The sequence below is a fragment of the Marmota flaviventris genome, chromosome 9 (assembly GCF_047511675.1).
Source record: "Marmota flaviventris isolate mMarFla1 chromosome 9, mMarFla1.hap1, whole genome shotgun sequence".
Taxonomy (NCBI): domain Eukaryota; kingdom Metazoa; phylum Chordata; class Mammalia; order Rodentia; family Sciuridae; genus Marmota; species Marmota flaviventris.
This window is the reverse complement of record NC_092506.1, coordinates 73,189,046-73,210,809: the sequence shown is the minus strand read 5'-3', so window position 1 is coordinate 73,210,809 and position 21,764 is coordinate 73,189,046. Positions and strand designations below refer to the sequence as shown.

Genomic DNA, 21,764 nt, shown 5'->3' with positions numbered 1-21,764 from the left:
ATGATTGGGGAATCCTTAAAAGGAGTATCTCCACAAATGGTATTTGCTTGCCCATCCCTGTTACCATATTTGGTCTACCTGATTCTATCCCACTAGTTTTGTTTATTTCCCTAATATTAAGCACAGGGATGCCATACCGTATTCTTCACAGACTTCTAGGAAAGTCTGATAAACTCACTTCATCAAAATGACAGGACTGATGGGCTGGAAACTATCCCACTAGTTTTTTTTTTCCTTTTCAGTACTAGAAATTAAACCCAGGGGCCTTCAACCACTGGTCTACATCCCCAGCCCTTTTTATTTTTTATTTTGAGACAGCGTCTTGCTAAATTATGGAGGCTAGCCTCAAACTTGAGATCTTCTTGCCTCAGACTCCCAAGGTGCTAGGATTACAGGCATGTGCCACCACCCCTGGCTTCACTACCAGTTTTCTTGAGAGTTTCTTACATGCTGTCATGTACAGAGGGCTATTTACATGTATTAGCTTAATCCTCAGAGCAACCCCTTTTACAGATAAGGAAATCAATACATAAAGGAAGCTCATATCATCCCTCCCTGGGTTATTTGCATTTGAAGAGTGGACACAAAGGACTGCAACCAAGACATGAATCTACTCTTGAGAAATATCATACATCATCTGAGGATCATGGTGAAGCCTTTAGGTTTTTTAAAAAAAAAGTGTTGGCCTTGAAATTTCTGACTTTCCAGTTAAAGGGAATATTTGCTGGTAATCTGGGAGATTTATGGCATAAAATGTTGTGAGCTCATTTTTCCTGTATGTTTACAAATTTCTTTATGCAGTGTCACAATGAACTCATTTATTTACTGTGGGTTCTTAGTGAAGTAAATCTCTTTTCCTTTTGTAGGCATTTGCCTGAAAAAATTAAGGATGACCAGCAGCTGAAGAATATGAGTGGCCAATGGTTTTATGAAGCCAAGGCAAAAAGGCACAGAGATAAAATCCATGGTGCCGATATTATCAGAGCATCCATGAGAAAGAAGAGGCTCCAAGTGGCAAGTGAGTTGAATTGGCTGATATGCTTATAGCTAGCATTTTTTTCGGGAAGGGAGAGGGGGATGGTGGCGGAATCATTGCTGAAATCTGCCTTGGGAAAACATTTGGAATTATTCTTTCCATAGTGTGTGGCCCTCAACGTCCTCTTCCCTGGATTCAGATGGACTAGGGCAGGGCCAAGTAACTTAGTGTTGTGTAGAGGAACACAGGAAGCCCTTTAGGCACCATGTTGAATTGTAGTAGCGTAGATACTTGGGGTTTATAAGAGATCTACCACCTCTTCATTGACTTATACCTCTGAAAATTCAGAGCCTTCTGAGTAAGGTAAAAGGTTTAGACAGGAAGAAATCAGCCTCCTTATTCAGTGATCTTGATATTGAGCATTCCTTTGCTCACCAACGTGCATTATTTATTTAAGGATCTATAAATGTAATATTTTGAGAGCTTATTTAGAATTATTTTGAGTTAGTTAAATAATTACTGGGTACCTTCTCTCTAACTCTGGGTTAGTCAGCATAAACCCCTGTCCAAGTCTCACCTGTATGCAAGAAGGAAAATAGCTATTACCTCTGAGTGTCTAATATTATTTCTAACATAGCAGCAGTCTTCTAAGGCATTATTTCCCCAATACTGTGGATGGGGCTCAGAGAAGTTAAATCCCTTTACCCAAGATCATGTTGTTGCCAAATGGCAGAGCTGGGATTTCAGATCCCACAGCCAAACATCATGTTGGATATATTGTAGATGTTCAGTAAATTCACAGTAAGGATGGTGCTTCAATCCAATAAGTACCTCATGCCTGGCTATGTACATTCAATCCTGACTGATTAAGATCAGATTAACCTAGAGGCAGTTAGAATTTTGCTCTAACAGCTCCTGGAGTTACCTGCACATTTAAATGTACTCCCATGTTCTTAGGAGACTGTGCTTGGGCAGAGGAGCTGATGTCAAGGGAACCTACTGACTTCTTTCAAAGATGTATTTCTGATCCTAAGACTCAGTGATTGGCTTGGCACTCAGAAGGCCTGAGATTCAGATTTAAGTCCTTAATGATAGGAGCCTATAAGAGAATTGTAGATTGTGGAGGTGAGAGATAAACCTTCCTGCCTTTATTGTTTCCTATTTCAGCGGAGCAGAGTAAGGACAGAGCAACTGAAGCAAAGGAAAGCTGGGTGAATAATGTCAACAAAGATGCTTTCCTTCCCCCAGAGCTAGCTGGTGCTGTAGAAGAGCCAAAAGAAGATGCAGCACCACCAAGCCCAAGGTGAGGCAGAGCTTGTTAGGACAGCTGCTGCTTGAAGGGGGTTTCATGGCTTGGTATGTTGTATGGGAAAAATGTGGGCTATGAATATAAATGCTGGGCTGGTGTCATGGACATGTGGAAGTGGGTAGTGTTGAGAGAATTCTGGATCCTCTTGGAGACAAAGCCTAAATTGCTGAATCTTAAAATTAAAATGCTAAATGGTGATTTCTTTCAGCACCAGCAATAGCTGTTTTTCATTTGTACTAAAATTTCTTTTCAGAATAGGACAAAATATTCCAAAATGAATACAGGGGAATAAGTCATTTCAGGAGAGCAAGAAATTATGAGAGTCTAACCTATGGTAGAATGGAACAAGCTCAAGCACAAGAACCAGATGGACATGAATGCAGAACTTAAGCCTACCATTTATAAATGATGTGACGATGGGATGTCATGGTCAATAACCTCTGAGTCCGCTGCCTTTTGGGTATATAAATAGGAATATAAATAGGAATAATATATACCCAAAAGGCAATGGTGAGAACTAGTGTGTAGAATACCTCAATTTTTCAGTTGTGATTTTTTTGTTGTTTTCCATACATGTTTTAATCTGGTCAATTAAAATGTTCATCTGACATCCTTCCTAAGAGGTAGTAGCCAATTGTGAGGCTATGTTGCCACAGCCTTTTGAGCCATGATGATTTGCTTTTAGGTGTTTCAGAATTTTCCCATTAATATCTGTCCCTTTAGAGTACAGTGGATACCCTTTGGTGGAAGGGGCAGTTGCATATCATCTTTAGATCTTCAGTCAAGACAATTCAATTCAGAGCCTACAGTTGGGATGAAGTTGATTAATTTACTGGTGGGACAGCCTCTGAGCTAGAGTGCAAGACTAAAGGGCCTGGGGACAGAGATATTCCCAAATAGATAATAGGTGAGGGGAAGGGTGTGCAGAATAGGTACCTCTACACATTTCAGAGTCAAAGATGAGGAAAGTTGGATAATGGATACTGACTCTATTAAAGTACCTATTATTAACCCATTTTCCAATGGTTTCCCATGAATGGTGGGCTCCCCTGTATCTCCCCAGGATGATTTGTAATGTTCTCTTTTATGTGAGATTGGCTAGAAGGTAAAACATCTCAGTAGTAATTGCTAATTGATACCATGACCTTGCAGTAGTACTGATTCAAATTCCTGGACTTTTATTTCTACAGCTGTAAAATGGAATAATAACAGCATGCTAATATGATTATTGGCAAGTTAATTAGCTGGCAAATATAGAATCTTAATTCAGTCTATAGCACATAGGAATACTCAATAAATGGAAGCATGGGCTATCAAATATAAACAGATATTTCAGGAAACACAAGAAAGGGTGTGAGGAGCATTCTATTCTTGCCCCCTTCGTGTCTCACCATCTACCAAGTGCTTGCAATCCCTCTAATGGATGAAGGCCTTACTTTCATAAAGAAAGATGAGACCTGAAGTATTAGAAACCTGAGGAGAAAGAACACAGTCATCTAGATTCTCCACCAAGGAGCTGAGTGTGACTCTTAAGAGCCAGGTACAACAGGGGCAGAGGAGCACCTAAGCATCGACTAGCTGAGGGAAGAAGGATCAAGTACCACTGAAGAGGAAAGAAGATTTGGGGACATCAGGGATTCACTTAGCTCATTGCACAGTTTTATTTTGTCAGTCTTCCAATTCTCCTTACAAGAACTCTTCCATATCAAAGGGCTTGAGGGACAGAGGAGCCCACCTCATTTTTCTCTTGACTCCATGGGACTGGTGGGCATTTCCTCAGTCTTTCTTGCTTTGAGGATAATAACTTCCATGATTTGCATCTGCATTATTTTCTGCATTCCTTGTGTGACTGCTTTCGAGTCTTTTGGGTATTATTTGTAAATCAGAACAGAGTTACCTGCCTGACCAGGATATTGTGAGATTCAATGAAATAAAGTGTGGGAATCACTTAGGATTTCCCAGGAAGAAAGAAGGTTGACAATTTCCAGGTGGCATTATAATGATGTTATTACACGGATAAGCATGGTCAAGAGGCAAGTGTGAAAGTGTTAGGTGTATCCAGCATGTTTTGCTCATTAAAGAGCAACCCTATAAGATGTGGCATGGTGCTAATCACTTAGAATTGTAGGAGAAGCTACTTTTTACTTCCTCCTTTCCAGGTCAGAAATGACTGCTTTACTTGGTATTAAATTCCTGCGGTGTTTCTTATACTTTAACCTTTGTGAATTGGGTGTGGTAAGTGTATTTGTACTTTCAGACTAAGTGAGTTTCAATGGAATGACTCAATACCTGTTAATATTTTCTTAGCCAGGAGTTAGGAAGTGTGAGGCCACAGTGGCTGAATATTGCCAGCTCTGAAGGAGTTTTTCCAATAGGCTTGGTGCCATGGTCCTTCTTTCTTTCGTGGACACAATTCTGTGGGGCCCTCTCCATGAAGAGTTATAACATTATGGGTACCCAGCATGTAGTCAAGCCTCAGCAGCTACCACATTCTTTCTGAACTCCCTTTTGTTTGCACCCGTAGCACAAGGAAGCAGAGGTTTATGAGCAGAGAATAAGGTTCCCTTTAGAGCAGCAAACACTCACAGTTCAAATCCTGGTTATTGACTTTCAGCAAGGCAGTATCAGTTGGATCAGCACTTCATAAACTAGTGAAGGACCTGTTTAAAAATTTTTATTTCTAATCATTATAGATTGTCACCTTTCATAAATTATAAAACTGAAATGCAGAAAGCAATGAACCACTGATCATGTGGTGGAATATCTCAGAAAATAACTATAAATGATTCCCAACATACACTCTCCATTTCTGTACTTTTTCATTGTGAATCAGTGATAAGTTCATGGATTGACACTGGTCCATGAACCACATATTTATAGTACCTTGTGTCATCCTTCCCAAATAATTGTCGAACATGTGCACAATAAGCCACAGGACTTGGCTGAGTCAAGGTGGGGAGTACAGAATAAAGATACAAGCAGCTCTTCCCACATGAGTCAGGACCCTGCTTGTATAATGTGTCCTGACTCTAGAGGCAGGTCTATTCTGGGACAAGAAGCCCCTTCTTTGTCACTTGAGGTTACAAGTTCTGGGAAACAAGTTTGGGTGCTCTGGGTATGGAGAGTCTAGGAGCCTCTACTGACCAGGGCCTTAGATCTCTATAACTGGTACTTCTTTAGACTGATGGACCCTGGAGATATACTGACCACCTCCCCTCTCCTTCCCTCCCGTCTCCTCTCCTTCCCTCTCCTTACCTCCCTTCCCCTCTCCTCCTCTCTCCTCACCTCACCTCCCTTTAAGACTATCTCTTTAAGGACTGGCCCCTTGGCTAGCTTATATTGTCTTGGCTCTGTAGCTACAAACAGGCCAGCTCAGACCTCTGAAAAAATGATAGTTACCCAAGTATGCTCCAAGCTTTCCAGTTCTTTCCTCCTTCTGGCTTCTCTCCTCTTCTACCCTTCTCTATCCCACACACCTTAGTTGCTTGATGGTGGTTTCCTTTCTCCTTGAAAGGATCTAACATGAATTCTACCCTAAACAATATTTGCCTTTTAAAAATAACTTGAGCCTGTATAGCTGGAAATTTTAAACTTCTTTCCTTTTTTTAGTGGTTACCTTACTGAAACATGAGTATAGACTTGTTTATGCTGTCCTAACATGCAGCTCAAGTCCTATCATCTGGCATTTAGCATAGATGAGGACATTACAGCAAGGCGGAGATTGGATATCTTCCAGGTGCCTGGCTCCCATATTATGCAGACTTTTCTATTAGAAAAATTCTTGGTTCTTATGGTTTCTAAAAGATTTAAGAATTATCTTAAGCATCCTGATAAAGAACAGAATCTTCAACCAAAAGAGGCAAGTTCATAGGTGGAAAAAGAGTTATGTTAGGGGTATTGGGCATCTCAGTGCCCTGACAGTGCACTAAGAAAGCAGCCCTAGTAACAGATATCATCAGTCAGAGGTTAGTGACTGTTTTTTGTGGTAGCAAAAGTATCCAGAGAGCTGGGTACGGTGGCACATACCTGTAATCCCAGTGGCTTGGAGGCTGAGGCAGGAGGATTGCAAGTTCAAGCCAGCCTCAGCAACTTAGTGAGGCCCTAAGGAATTTATAAAATGCTGTCTCTAAATAAAATTTAAAAGGTGGGGTGGTGGCTGAGGATGCAGCTTAGTGGTTAAACATTCCTAATTTCACTTCCTGATATATATATGTATATATAGTAGCCAGGGATGTACAGTTGGCCAACCTGAGCCACTGAAAAAAGAGGCCAGAAAAAGTATAAGAGAGATGTGGAGAAAAGTAGGAAAAAGAAAGGTAATATGTATGAATGGTGAAAATAGAAGCGTTAATCCATATGTTGCTTAATTTTGCTTTTAGGATATTTATTGGAAATAAAGTATTTAAATACTCTTATGGGCAACTGATTGAAAGCACAGATTTGTACCTTGCTTGCATTCAATGGAATAAATCATTCTTTGGGTTACTAGTTCATTTTTAATTCAGTCATTTATTTGGTTAGTCAACATTATTGAGTATTTAATTGTATACATCATGGTAATGAAGAGTTCAAAGGTGACTAAGGTCTCATCCCTGTCTTCGAGGAGTCCATTGTTTGGAGGAGAGGCTGACACGTATAATTGACAACAGTATTTAAAAAGCCATGAAAGAGCTGGGTGCGGTGGCATATACCTGTAATCCCGGCAGCTCCAGAGGCTGAGACAGGAGGATTGCGAGTTTACAGCCAACCTTAGCAACAGCGAGGTGCTAAGCAATTCAATGAGACCCTGTCTCTAAATAAAATACAAAACAGGGCTGGGGATGTGGCTCAGTGGTCAAGTGCCTTTGAGTTCAATCCCTGGTACCAAAAATAAAATAAAGGCCATAAAAGAACAAATAGCAGTGCTGTGTCCAGTGTAGGGGAGGGATTGTCTGGGAACTTCTGGAGGTGGTTGTATTTGAGGTGATTCTTGAATGATGAAAAAGGCTATGGTAGACACAGGGAGAGGATGGTACCGGCATGGGGGTCCGGTAAGGACTGGCATGCTGGAGACCTGGAAGTGTTCTGGCATGGCATTCTCTCTTTCTCTCTCTCTCTCTCTCTCTCTCTCTCTCTCTCTCTCTGTGTGTGTGTGTGTGTGTGTATGTGTGTAAGTGTGTATGTGTTGGACACATGTGTAGAAAGAAACTGGTATCAGATGGCAAAGAGTCTTGTACACAGGCCAAAAGGCTGGGCTTTTCCTTTAAGTCACAGGAGTCACCAAGTGACTTTTTTAATCAAGTTTACTTTTTATCGCCATCCTTTTGGCAACTGTGTAGGTTGGTGTCTTACAGTTAAAATAGGACATTATAGCAGAAGTGTAGGTGAGAGATAGGGAGAACATAATTGAGGAAATGGAGAAAGAAGGAAACATGACAGAGTTGTAGAGGTGAGATTAGAAGGAATTTGAAGAATTTATAGGCACACAGAAATATATAAGAATTGCTATAGGATATTTGGGTTATTAGATGAGAGGTTCTGAACTGTGGTCTGTATTCCAGAATTATCCAGGGAATTTTTAAAACTCCAAATTCCCAGGACTGAGTATCACTGCTTTGCTCTCTCCGAGTTGAAGGCCTGAATTCTTCTCACTACTGTGTCCTAATCATCTAACTTCGTGTGTGTCTGGCACATGGTAGGTTCTCAGTAAAAACAAAAGAATGCCCTTATTCTCTCTTATTGGACTTCATTGTACTTAGCACTGCATGAAATTATGTTGATTTTCATGTGTGGGTGTTATTCCCTCTCGCAGGTCCATTAGGAAAAGGACTTTTCATTCCCTGTGTATTTTACTTGTTTTGTTCACCACCCTAATCCTAGCACTTTGAATAGTGCCCAATACATATTTTGTAAAATGAGTTGAATGAAGGATAGGGAGAGACTTGGGTAAGTGAGTAAATTAATGAATATTTGATGAGATAATGAGTTAATGGTGATAATGATTAAATGGTGAGTGAGGGGTCATGAAGAAACAAATGAGTGAATAAAGGAATGACCAAATGAAGTGGTTTGGATCCCATAGAGGAAGTAGAGAAAAGAGAAGGGAAAGGAAACAAAATTATGAAGTAAGAACAGAATTAAAGCATCTGGATTGCATGGCTTTGCTTTACTAAGAATCTCTCACTTCAGAAGTATCACCATGAGCACTGATGATTATAAGAAGAAGGAGGATTTGAAAGTCTTCTCAAATTTGTAGGACTCTGAAAGAAAAGCATTCAAGATGGAGAACTAGAAGGCATAGAGGTTGGGGGGCGGGGGCTTGGCTGCTGCAGAGGTTCAGAATATATGTTAGTCAAAAGCATCTCCAGACAATGTTTCCAAAGTGAGTTCAGAATAAATACTTCACTATTTTCATTCCATGGAGTTGTTAGGTTTACTTCTGAGCACTTATCTATGAAATAGTGATAAAATGAGGAGTTTTCTTATAAGCAAAACTACGCATCTGCATCTAACACTGTTTTTGTCAAATTAAAACAAAATTTTGTAAGTCAGTGTATTGAACCAAAGTGCTGGTCTGAGCTTCATTGCCTGTGCTGGTGTGATGCTTCTGCCCAATCTCTCTCTTCAGCTTTGTTGAATGGGAACCAATCAATTAAAATCAGATCTTTAGCTCTGAAATGATGTAGTTGTCCCCACTAATGCTTTTTCCTGGAAGGTTTTTGTTTGTATATGTCCATTTCTCTCTTCCAGCAGGAGAAGCTCCTTGCCTTACTCTCAGTAATAATATCAGTATAAGGTACCTAGCCTACTCTCAGTGGTAGGGTAGAGATTGAGCCAATCTACAGGACAATGCATCTGATAGTTTTCTTTAGTACTGATAGCAAATATAATAATATGAAGATTGCATTTCTAGGAGGTCAGGCCTATAGAATCACATATATCAAGCTCATTAGAGAATATTTAATCCTAACGGATTTTGTATTTACTCAAATTGTGGTAGAAATAATTTCACTGAGAAATCAAAATGCCTCATATATAAATGGATCAGGAAGAGGGAGAAGTTTCAAAAGAAAGATACTGGGAAAAAAAGATTGATCAAATTATATTATGTTATTATGTGCATGTACAAATATGGCATAAGGATTCCTATTATTAGGTATGATGATAATGCATCAATTAAAAATGTTTTAAATGCCTTATACACTGATGGGAATAATTGTGCTCAATAATTCTGTAGCATAAACTGTGGTAGCACTAGAAGACTATGTGTGTCCACAAATAATATTTTACCAAAAAATAATACTGACCGAAAGGGCATAGCATAACATATTTTCTAATTTGCTTCCCTCACTCATCCCTGAGCCTTACTCATCATTTCTTGATTTGTTTATTCGTTCAAGCTTCATTGAGTGTGAACACAGTGCTGGGTGCTGGGGATGAGACACAGCATGAGCCCCCAGGGAACTTACCATCCAAAGGGAAAGATCAAGACAAAAACATGTGGAAGAAAAAAAAAACTTGCAGAATTGATTTCTGGTTCTATAAATATTATCATCATCTAATATTTTAATAATCTTCTTAATGAAGTAAAACTAATTTTGTCTAAGTACTACTTATTGCAAGCCCTTTTTGAATAATGCCTGAAAGGAGAAAGTTACAGAGCATGGGTATAGAATTAAGTTTGTTCACAGTTTAAAAATCTTATCATATGGAGTATATTGGGTGTCTTTTATATTCTAGACACAGTCTACCACCCTCTGGGAGGAATTCTAAGAAAGACATAGTATTTATCTATAAAGAAACTGCATTCTCTTAGGAAAAATCATGCATTCATATATAAAGATCTGACCACATGAAAACAAATAGCATCAGGCATGGAACATGTTTCTAATATGAAATACCAATAAAATATGCTGTAATAACTGGGATAAGGGAGACTCATAATCAGCTGGGATGATCCAGGCAGTGAGACTGAGACTGGATTTGAAGATGACAGGGATTGTTTTTGGCAGAGGGGGACTGATTGAGTGGAAATAGAAGTCAGGTGAGGTTCTAGGATAAGATGTAAGTGGACTTTTTTAAAAAATATGAATGGTCAACAGAGAGGAGGAGTGAGAATGTATATTGGGGATAGATGATGGTTTTTCTCTAGTGCCTTGCTGAGTAGTTCCAACTTTATTTCACAGGCTTTGGGGATCCAGGGTAAGGTAGTGAGCAGAAGCCAGTACTCTAGGTTGTGTTTTGGACCATTCCAGCTTAGTGGTGGTATACTGAATAGATTAGGGGAGTGGAGCTTTCAGAGACCACATATGAAGTGAATACAGTTGACAAAAATAAGGGAGTTGCCAGTACAGGTGACAAAGAAGAACAGATGTGTGAATCACTGGAAGAAAGCACCCCTGGCACTTGACTTCAGTCTTTTTTGCCACAAACCACTGCTGTAATAATGCAGGAAATCAGAGCTAGAAAAGCCTACCACTGCTATTTTTGCCTCTGGAATCAGACACCTGAACTCAAATCCCCAGCTCTTGCACAAACTAATTTTGTGACTTTAAGTAGGTTATGTAACCTCTTCAAGCCAGAGTTTTCTAACAAGTGGGGAGAATGACACATGCCACATAAATGTTGCAAGAATCAATTGAGAATAAGATGGTTACTGCAATGATCATTGCTTAATAAAGGACAGGCAAACAAAACATTGTAGTATTCCTTGAGGGAAGCAAAGCTACTAGGAAGTAGCTGTGTTTTTGGATAGAGTCTGAGGCAAAAGACTCTAGGTTTAATTTTTTCATCTAAACTGACTGTGACCTGTAACTAACCAAGTTTCCTACCCCCATCCCATTTCCCACCCCCCATCCTAACCACAAGGTAACCCCATGAATACTGTGTGTTTCTGGCATTGTGGTGTCTGTCCATGTGTTCTGACTGCTTTGTTTCTTCCTTTCCCCCCACCCCACCAAATAGCATGAACAAAGACATTTTGTTTAGCACCTAAATAATCTGCTTCATTTTTGGCAAAAACAAAAACAAAAACAAAACACAGATTAAAAAAAAACAAAACAAAACAAAACAAAAAACCCTGGCCATATGTCTGCTGCCGCCTTCACCAGTCATGTCCTAGGGACTGTGCAAGACATAAAGATGGTCAAGTTTCTCTTGAGTGATTTCCCGGTTTACTATAAATGATAAGATATGTACATACAGAATGAGGAGGCATAGTAGACATGAAATGCAGAGGTGGCTAGAATTCAGTAGGAAAGAGACTGGATTCACCTCCAGGAAGGAGGATCAATATGATGTACAGTCTGGGCAGTTGAGGCTAGGACCTGAAAGTGCAGGAACCAGATTTCCAATGAGCAGAGGAAAAAGAATGTAGAGGTTCTACTTATCTTCTGGGCTTGGGGAGCAAGAAGGGGAAAGAAGGACAATGTATGTTCCATGAAAACCCTAACTACTAGCACTTGGCTCAGATCATCTCACTACATCACTATTTACCAAGGTAAATCATACAGAACACTGAGAAACTGAGTATAGTATTTGCCATAAGGATGTTGTTCCTCTTATTACTTACTTCTTAAAATGACACTCAAGAGATATTGTTTTTCAGTTCTTAGTTATGGCTATTTTAAATGTATGAACACTAATTCTATCCATGACCAGTTTTTAATTTTTTTCCACATTTCCTGCTAGATAACTTAGCTCAAGTTTGTGTCTTCCTATTACAGCAACAGAGGACTCCTGTAATGTGTCTTTTTGTCCAAATTCTAGTTCTTTTGTTAAGTTCCTCCTCTGTTCCCTGCCATTCCCCTCTTATCTCTTTCCCCCACTTTCCTCCATGCAATCAGGCTGTATTTGATATTTGTCTATTTCATCTGTTATAATTCCTTTCTGAAACAATTAGAAAGGTGATGAAAGGAAGAATGTCTTCCTTAAGAGTTCAGCCTTAGCTAGTCCCAGAGATAGTGGGACTGTAATCCCATTTACTCTGAAGGCTAAGGCAGGAGGATTCTAAATTTGAGACCACTAATCCCATTTACTCTGTAATCCCATTTACTCTGAAGGCTGAAGCAGGAGAATTCTAAATTTAAGACCAGATTCAACAATGTAGCAAGACCTGTTTCAAAGTAAAAAATAAAAAGGATGGAGCGCAGTGGGGGACATGTAATTCAGTGATACAGTGCTTGCCTAGTATGTGGGAGGTTATGGATTCTGTTCCCAGTAACGTCGTGTATACACACGCACACACATACATACATACACACACGTGCGTGTGCACAAACAAATTCAGTCTTTTCCTTTCCTGGAACTAACTGTATAAAAATCGTGCTTGATTTAGAGGTAAGGAAAGGAAGTGAGGCTGCAGGCACATATAGCCCACAAATTTAGTGACAGTAATCTTGGGTACATTTCCATTGCCTTGCAACAAATTGCTCCCCTCCTGGGCCTTCAATTCTGGGGAATGCCAACTCCTTAGGTATTTTCCAAGCTCTTTACTATTGATGTCACTGAGAGAACTGGTGGTGTTTAACAGTGATTTCAGCCAATAATGACTTCATCTCTTATGCCCAAGGCAAAGCCACTGGAGCAGACAGAACAGGTTGTTTTTCTTCCCCTCAGGGGTCTCTTTGACCCTCTTTTTCCCTTCTTACTCAGAGTGGAGGGAGTGGTGCTCTGGAAGGAGCCTGTTCAACTCACCTTCCTCCTTCTCTCTGGCCTTACTCTCACTCAGGGCTGCCCTATTTCTGGGATGGGAATTAGTCTAGAGAATCCTCCTCATTTCTCCACACTAGCTCCAAGCATCAACTCTCCCACCATCTTCTCCATGCTCTATTTCTCTTTATTTCTTTGTATTTGAATAAGCACTCACCTGGCCAGCTTGGATAAGTGAGTGGAAAGGGCCCAGTAAGTTGCCCAAACCCACCAGCTTTTCTGCACAGCTTCTCTGACTTTCTCTTTTCTGTCCCTTTTCTGAGTGGCTTGTCTCATCGGATCCTTTTCTTTGGTGCATTGCTATTCTGGCCTTGCCTTATGGAATCGAGCCACAAATGTTGGGGCTTTATTTTAGCAATGAAATCAATTGCTCATTTTCTAGCCTGTGACTAACTCTTAGCTTCTAATTTTGAGATAAGTGAGTTCATTTCTACAGATTTAACTTGTGAAACTTCTGCATACTGTGATAAAAGTTTCATGTTTTCTGGATATTTTTGTCTTCTCTCATGCTTTCCTTTCATTTATGTGCCACCATTACCTTTGCCTCAGTCCCAGGTCCCTTTCCCTGCCTGGTGGTTTGATTTTACAAACTTCCTCTCCTATCCTACCTTAATAGCTTTTGACTCAAAAGGCAAGATGTATGCTTCCTGAAAGGGTGAGGATTTGTTGTCTGAATTACTAATTCTTTTGCAGTCCCAGTGTGGTGAATCCAGCTTCTACTGTAATTGATATGTCCCAGGAGAACACAAAGAAATCAACTGGATCTCCAGCTAAGGTAGACTCAGCCCAGTGTCCAAAAACCTCAATTTTGGTGGGAATGCCTTTTTTTTTTTTTTTTAATTCTATCAAAGTACCATGAAATAAAGACAACTTTGTAGTACTTTTCTTTTTGTACAAGATATATGTAATTTTTACTGTTTACTGTAAGAAATTACTTGCAGTGGATAAGTTGATGAATACTATGTTTTTTTGCAGAAGACCCAGATTTTTTTGTCCCAGCAAGTAAAAAGTCTGAAGCTATTTGATGCTGTTTGTTTTAGGCATATGGAATGTGGCTTATTAGTTCTACTTCAGGCCTTATTTTTAATGATAGCTTCCTGAATCTGTAAGAGTTTTAATCCTGGGAGGAAATTGCCAATTTGTGAAACTGTAGATAGTAAACATTGATATTTATTCAGTTTTATATTAATTATGAAAATATCGATTTACTAATACCTTTTCTGTCATTAGAACTGAACATAACTATGAGTGAAACACTTCAAGGTAACTAAAGCATCTTCTAAATCTTTAGGAAAGGTTAATCGCCATTGTTTTTCCTACCTTTTGGTAGAAAGAGCACTGGTGGGAATCTGAGCTGTTTGCAGATCCAGGTTTGCTTTAACCTTGACTAATCTTTGATATATCCAGGGCCATGTTTTCTCACCTTATAAAATGTGGTATTTTGATTTGAATGCCCATTTCTGATCCTTTATTTTTGGTCTGGTATGTATGATAATTCTGCACTAACCAGATAATCAACTTCCCCCCAGCCCCCCAAAAATGCCAGATAATAAAATTGTCTGAATAAAACTATCAAATATTAGAGATGATAAGCATTTGCTAACACTGAGTTGCTGCTATGGTATTTAAACTAAGTTTAATAAACAACATTTTTTTTCCAGCAAAGGAAGAATCCATTTAATAGCTCTAAGTTGCCAGAAGATCACTTATCACCACAAACCCAAAATGAGCAGTCAAAAAATGGAAGAGCTGGTTTATTTCAGATTTCAAAAGAGGGTAAATATTATTTTTATGGACAAGATATTTTTATCTTTACTATCTGAATTAAGGGAAATTCTCAGAGTTCCTTTCACTAAAATAACTTCCCAGAGAAAGTAAAAAGAACTGATGGTTTTCTTATTCCACTATGCCTATTGGTTTCCTCTCTGGGGGAGAGGAAGCAGTTTTAGAAACTGGAAGTTTCTGCATTCCAGTGGTGGAGCTGCTGCTGCTTATGTGACCTCCATGCCTTGGGGGGTTCCCTCATCAGTGAACCAGGAAATTTGACAAAGAGCATTTAGTCTTTAACCTAAAAGTATTTGTTGATGCCTACCATGTGCTGACAGTTGTCTATTTAAAGAGGTTACCTTATTGAAATGCTTTTCAGTGTCATATATAACAAATTAGAATAATAATAATAATAAAAGGCCACTTGGCAATGTTATGATCTTTTAATCTGCAATTATCAGCCCAGGTGCCCAGGAACATTTGATCAAGTTTGCGAGTTAATTGATTGAAGCCTGTCTTTTACAGAATTTTGCTGTTCTTATATACCATTAAAAGGAAATACCAGATAATTCAATCTCTTCAAAAGCAGCTATAGGAATTAAAGATTAGTCAGGGGATAGAAAATTAACAAATGAACAGTGGAACTAGGGGTGTCAATTATCCTGTTTTAATATTAGTATATTTTTTCCATGAGGTATACTTTATAGTACATAAACTATTTTGTAGGAAAAAAAATCACTGGAACTTGTTACTTGTTTGTTTTTTAACTTTTGGACAAAATATTTTTTGTTTTAGGTGTCAGGATTTTTTTTAATAAAAGATTTTTTTTTAGTTGTATATGGACATAATACGTTTGTTTATTTTTTTATGTGGTGCTCAGGATCAAACCCAGTACCTCACACATGCTAGGCAGGCATTCTACCACTGAGCCCCAGCCCCAGCCCCAGGATTTTCTTTATTTTTAAATACAAGTTACATTTTCTGATTTTAAAACAAGAATTTTTAAAGTGATTTCTATGTTTTTCTGTAAGGCTCCTTTGAGAAATTGTCTTTTTTTTTAAACTTTATATTAAATATAAAATACCATAAAGTATGTAAAGCACAGCAATTTAAATATGCAGTCTATCTACAATGCAATGAACTTCATCAGTTTGGTTTTTTTTTTTTTAAGAGAGAGAGAATTTTTTAATATTTATTTTTCAGTTCTTGGCGGACACAACATCTTTGATGTGGTGCTGAGGATCGAACCCGGGCTGCATGCAGGCCAGGCGAGCGGGCTACCGCTTGAGCCACATCCCCAGCCCAACTTTATCAGTTTTTAAATAGACTTTTGCTTTTTAGAGGAGTTTTAAAACAGTTTTAAAACAGTATTGAGCTGAAGGTACACATATTACCCATGTATACTCTATCTCTCCTGTTATTAACATTCCCCATCACAATGGTAGTTTTTTTGTAACTGATAAACTACTTTGAGGCATTATTTTCACCCAAAGTTGATAGTTTACACATTGAGGATCACTGTTTGTGTAGTATACCCTATGGGCTTGGACAAATGTATAATGATATGTATCCACCATCAGATCACAGAGTACTTTAATTGCCCTAAAAATCCTCTGTGTTCTGCTGCATGAATTTTTAAAGGCTTTTCATATTAGGTCTTCACTTAGGATATGTACTGTCTTTACTATTTTAATATTCTTTGCTAAATATAGACTAAGTTTATGAGTATTTTAAATTGTAGAGCTGCTCTCCATTTAATACATTACCTAATATATTTTCATTTTCAGGTGAATTGTCAGAGTCAAAAGAAAAGTCATCTATCCCTGATATTTCAAGCCAAAAATTAGAGAAATCAAAGCAGACTGTGCTAGCCGGGCCTGTGAATGGGTCCCAAATCAAGGCTCCAGTCCCCAAAGCCAGAAAATTTATCTACAAATCAGATGGTTTAAAACAAGATGATAAACAGTCTTTTCCTAGACAAAGGTCAGACTCTATAAGTGCAAGAGGGGCTCCAAGAGGGATCCTCAAGCGTAACTCCAGTTCCAGTAGTACAGACTCGGAAACTCTTCGTTTAAATTACAACTTTGAACCCAAAAGCAAAATCGTGTCATCTGGCCTAACCATCCATGAGAGAATTTCTGAGAAGGAGCATTCTTTAGAAGATGACTCTTTCTCAAACTCATTGGAGCCATTAAAACATGTGAGATTCTCTGCAGTGAAAGATGAACTTCCTCAGAGTCCTGGGCTAATTCATGGCCGGGAAGTGGGAGAATTTAGTGTTTTAGAATCTGACAGGTCAAAGAATGGAACAGAAGATGCAGGAGACTCAGAATTTCAGGATGACCCGAAGCCCTCCCAGTACAGAAAGCCTTTTCTTCCTCATCAGTCAGCCTCAAGCCCAAGTGGATCAAAAAATGAAGCATATCAGCCAATGATTTCTGGTTCTGTTCCAAATAATGGGCTCCATTCACCCTTGGAAGTTCTAACTGCAAGACCACAGACCATTGAGAACTTGCCCACCACCAATAAACACCAAGCTAAAGCGTCAGAATTAACAAGGCTTGAATCAGAATTGTCCCCAAATCCTGCTGGTAAGAGAGTTGTCACCACCAGTTTATAAAAATTGACCCAGTAGGGTTGGAATGGTCAGGTTAGCTAACCCTGTAAAAGATCAATTTTGCCTCCTACACATTTCAGCTCGAATTCAGACTGAGGCCACTGGGGAATGCATATAACTCTAAATGGATCTGGAGGCTTTCCTCAATCACCAGTATTACTAAAAGAACCAGGACAGCATAGTTTCTAGTCCAGTATGTTCAACCCTAAAAAAAAAAAGCCTAGCCATGTTAATTATTTAAACAAATGACAATGTTTTGAGTTAAATCTAGGTGTATATATAGAGTGAGAACTAAAAATTGCTAATATTTTTACACGGAGTAAATATATCATTATCTAATGTAAATTTATTATCATTTTACTGAAGTTTGGTTTCTCCTATAATCACAAGAGAACCTTCACTTTCTTAACCTCAAAGGATGGGAAATTTGTCGGGAATACCAACTGTGAAAAACCCAGCCGTGATCTCCAGCCATTTGCTCTTTGACTTTAAAAGCTCTGAAGGACCTTTCTCCTTAGGCAGTGTAAATTAGAGACAAGGAAGGTGCAACTCGGCTTTCCTGCTAACCAGCCCTCTCTTGAAGACCTGAATCCTCTCAGGGGGTACCCCAAAGTACTTTCTTATAACTACATGATTACTTTGTAATTGTTACTTTTTAAAAAACAGAAAACAGTGGGAAAAATAATGCTGTATTATCTCTCTCATATCCAATAAGTATGCATCCAACTCTGTGGTAATTTTTTTTTTTTTTGTAGTCAGGCATAGTTATAATCCAACATTCAAGTTTCTAACTCAGTTGCTCTCCTTCTTTCTTATTAATATCAGGTTAGCCCTGGCTCACTTTTGCTGAGCCCAGCAATTTTCATACACGTTCAGGTTTCATTCCTTCTTGGACATTTAAAATCATCTACACACACACACACACAAATTTTTTTTGGTAGCAAGACCTTCTCCAAGAAATAAGACAACTCATATTGAAGGAAATTACTAACATTTGACCAAACATTATGAAATAATTGTATATTTACACAAATCATTCAAAGGGTGAAAACATTTTCTTTGGCAATATTTCCCTTTATTATAACTGATAGAAAAAATTGGTAAACCTTTTATGTTTTTGAAATTGTATTTTCTTTCTCATAAACTATCATAAAATTTTGTATTTACTTATTTATGCTTTGATTTTTAAATCCCACTGACTATTAAATTTGGGAGGAGAATGTCATCAGCTAAACCCAGATAGATTGACAGTCCTTCTGGTCTCAAAGAGTGCTTATAAACCGAGTTATGCTACTCATTAATACCCTCCTTTTTCCCTTTTGGCTTTCTACAAAGATGTATATTAGTGAATACTGGAATATAAAAAGAAAATTAGAACCAAGAAAAAAGAAAAAAGGTAAACTCTTAAGTGTGTGAATAATAAAGATTTGAAATTAGTTCTGAAATTCAAACTATCAATATCATACTCATTTTCACTCTGGAAAAAACAAAAGATTTCCTTAAAGGAAGCAAAACATTACCTGGCACTGGATTTTTAAATGAACTTTTCTTATTTTAAAGTAATAACTTTCATTGTAAAATATTTCAGAAGAAATGCACACAGAATTATAAAAAGCACCTGACCTGTGATGTCATCATCCAGCATTAACTATTGCCAACATCTAGTATTGGAGCCTCCCAAAAATGTTTAGGTATAATTTGGGTTTGTATGGCTGAGAATTCTTTTTTCACTAATATCACAAATATTTTTCATCATCCTTAAATAGTCTGTAAACACATAGAATTCTTAAAGATTTTCCCAAAGGGACTTCCTAATGACAAATAATAATACAATGGGTATGTAGAAAAGAAATCAATATCTACTATATGCCAACTATTGTACAAACTCTCTGTCCTTTTTACATATAGCTAGGGACTGATGATTAAAATTAAAGACAGAATTCTATTATCTGACATGTCTTTTAATGCATTTGAAATGTAGCTGACTTCATAAAATTTCAGCTTACATAATTTTTAGGAATATTCACACATATTGCATAGCTTAGTGTTTTAAGGAAGAGGAGAAATGCTTAAATATCTGAGCCTTGACTACAGTCTTGACAAATTGCCTAATGAGTCTTAACGAAATGCCTGAGTTCCCTCATCCAAATGTACTATGTGCCTTTTGATTAAGGCTCAGAAAGGACTCTGCTTTCCTGATAGCTTAGAAAGAACATAAATATCCTTCTCTAGCCTTCTAGCAATTGGTTAGCTGATAACTAGGAAGCAGGTAGAGATCATATTCTCTGTCAATCCTTACTTTGAATTATTTGACTCAGGAATAACTTTTGACTTACAAATGCTAGAATATGGGGCAGAATGGAGAGGCCTGTTGAGATCAGGATTCTTAAACTCTACTGTGCAAAACAATCACTAACACAGCAGGCCCTATTTTCAGAGTTTCTTGTTTGGTGTATTAGGAGTAAGGCTCAGGAATGCAAATATTCTCACTTTATTATTCAGAAATTCTGGAGGGAATTTCTTGTTTAGACTTACTTGAAAGCTGTTTTTCTAGCTTCTGAAATTATGTAAGTCTGTGATCCTTAAACTTGGGTTTAAGAGCCCTCTGGGGCTTATGACAGTGTGCCAGGAAATAAGTAAAGTCATGAAATCAGCATGATGTATCTTCCTGGACTTCCAGTTCTATACAAAGATTTGAGAGTAGGAGAAAATTAATATTTAAAGTATAACATGGATCAGAATGTAAAATTCACATGAGTTTTTAAAATAAGCCAATGACTTCAAAGAAATTTCCCAATTAGGTCCACACACATACTTCCAGGGGTCTATCTTTGCCTTTCTTTACTGTCAGTGGGCACCTTTGGTAGAATACTTTAATTAGGATGACTTATAGCCTCTGACAGCTGCTATCAGTGTAGAAAGTGCAAATAAAAAGTGCATTTTAAAAAAGATAAGTGATTGACAATCATTCTTTGGCATGTTTTTTCTTATTTAGAAAAGCATTTCTATGTTGCAGATGAACTGTCTCATTGTGTTGAACCTGAACCATCTCAGGTGCCAGATTGCAGTTCTAGAGACCATCAGCAAGGTAAGCTCCCTCTTCTTGCGACTCTGAAAGCTAAGACATCCTCACACTCTGGTCCATATGCCACTGAGATCAAGAAGACAACTGACGATTCCATAACTAAAGTCCTAGACTGGTTTAACCGAAGTTCTCATTCAGACGACAGTAAGTCGTCCTTCCAACATCCCAGAGGAATAGAACCCAAGGGTAAAACAGACTCAAAGTCGCAGATTGCTATTGCCATGGTGACAGATGACACCAGTCTGAAAGAAAATGATTTAAAGGCACTATCATTCACTAAAGTTAAATTGAAGCCTGTGAAATTTGATTCAACATTTCAGGAAGACGGAGATATGTTGGTTTCTGAACATTTCCAAGATAATGCTATAAATATCAGACCCAAATCTATGAATTTGTCCCAACAAGATACCCCGAAGGAAGGTCCAGTTATACCACAGCCATTTGCAAGTTATGGTACCTCAAGTCAAGGGAGTAAAAATATGGACAATAGCCAAAGATCAAAAAGAACAGAAGAAGGAAATGGGGTACCTCTCCCAACCAATAACTGCCCTTATAGTTTTCTGAAAGAATCCAATGCAGAAGTCAAAGTTTCATGTAACACTAAGAATATTGGCAGCTTAGGTAAAGAAGAACTCAAGCTTCATGTTCATGAAAAATATACAGGAAACTCCAAAGTAGATTTTGACTCTTCAGCAATTGTCCAGGAACCAAATTTGAAAGATGATGTGAAAGCAGAGAGAAAGAGCAAAAAAGGAAATACTTCCATCCTGAAGGCTTCCTTAGAGACGGAGAATAGGGAGTTGCTACCTGGGATTGCCAACAGTAGAGCTCCTTCCAAAAAGCCTGAGGTTCACTTACAGCAAGAAGCTGATGAGGTTCCCAAGAACCAAGTGCAAAGAGAGAAATACAAAAGAGTGAGTGACAGAATATCCTTTTGGGAAGGAGAGAAAGCTGCTGCTGAGTTAACTTATGAAGAACCCACATCTTCATGTAGCCAGGAACAATCCACTGCTAAAGCAAACCAGCCTGTGAGATCACAGGATATATTCATGGACAGTTTATCTACCGACCAGAGTGAATATGGTCAGTTCACTGCGAAACGAGTAGTCTTTGATGAGGATGATCAAGCATCCCATCTGTCCAGTTTTCATTCCTCAAATAAGCCTAAAGAGACCAGTCCCCAAATATCAGGTCTGTTGAAACACCATCCTTCAGCTGACCAATCAAATAAAACGTCACTGTTTCAGAATAAGACAAACAAGCATATAAAAAGTCTGCTAGAGGAAGACAGTTTGCATTCTAGAAGAGACATTACTTTACC

The 21,764-nt window shown here is 38.4% G+C and overlaps 1 protein-coding gene across 1 annotated transcript in view; it reads left to right on the top strand.

Moving 5' to 3' along the window:
* Sytl2 (synaptotagmin like 2) overlaps positions 1-21,764 on the top strand; it is a 103,660-nt gene that overhangs the window by 51,420 nt on the left and 30,476 nt on the right. The window contains exons 3-8 of the mRNA XM_034636734.2: positions 867-1,018; positions 2,144-2,279; positions 13,668-13,749; positions 14,636-14,750; positions 16,529-17,332; positions 20,375-21,689. Coding sequence (XP_034492625.2) covers positions 867-1,018; positions 2,144-2,279; positions 13,668-13,749; positions 14,636-14,750; positions 16,529-17,332; positions 20,375-21,689 — 2,604 coding nt within the window. The remainder of the gene's footprint in view (positions 1-866; positions 1,019-2,143; positions 2,280-13,667; positions 13,750-14,635; positions 14,751-16,528; positions 17,333-20,374; positions 21,690-21,764) is intronic.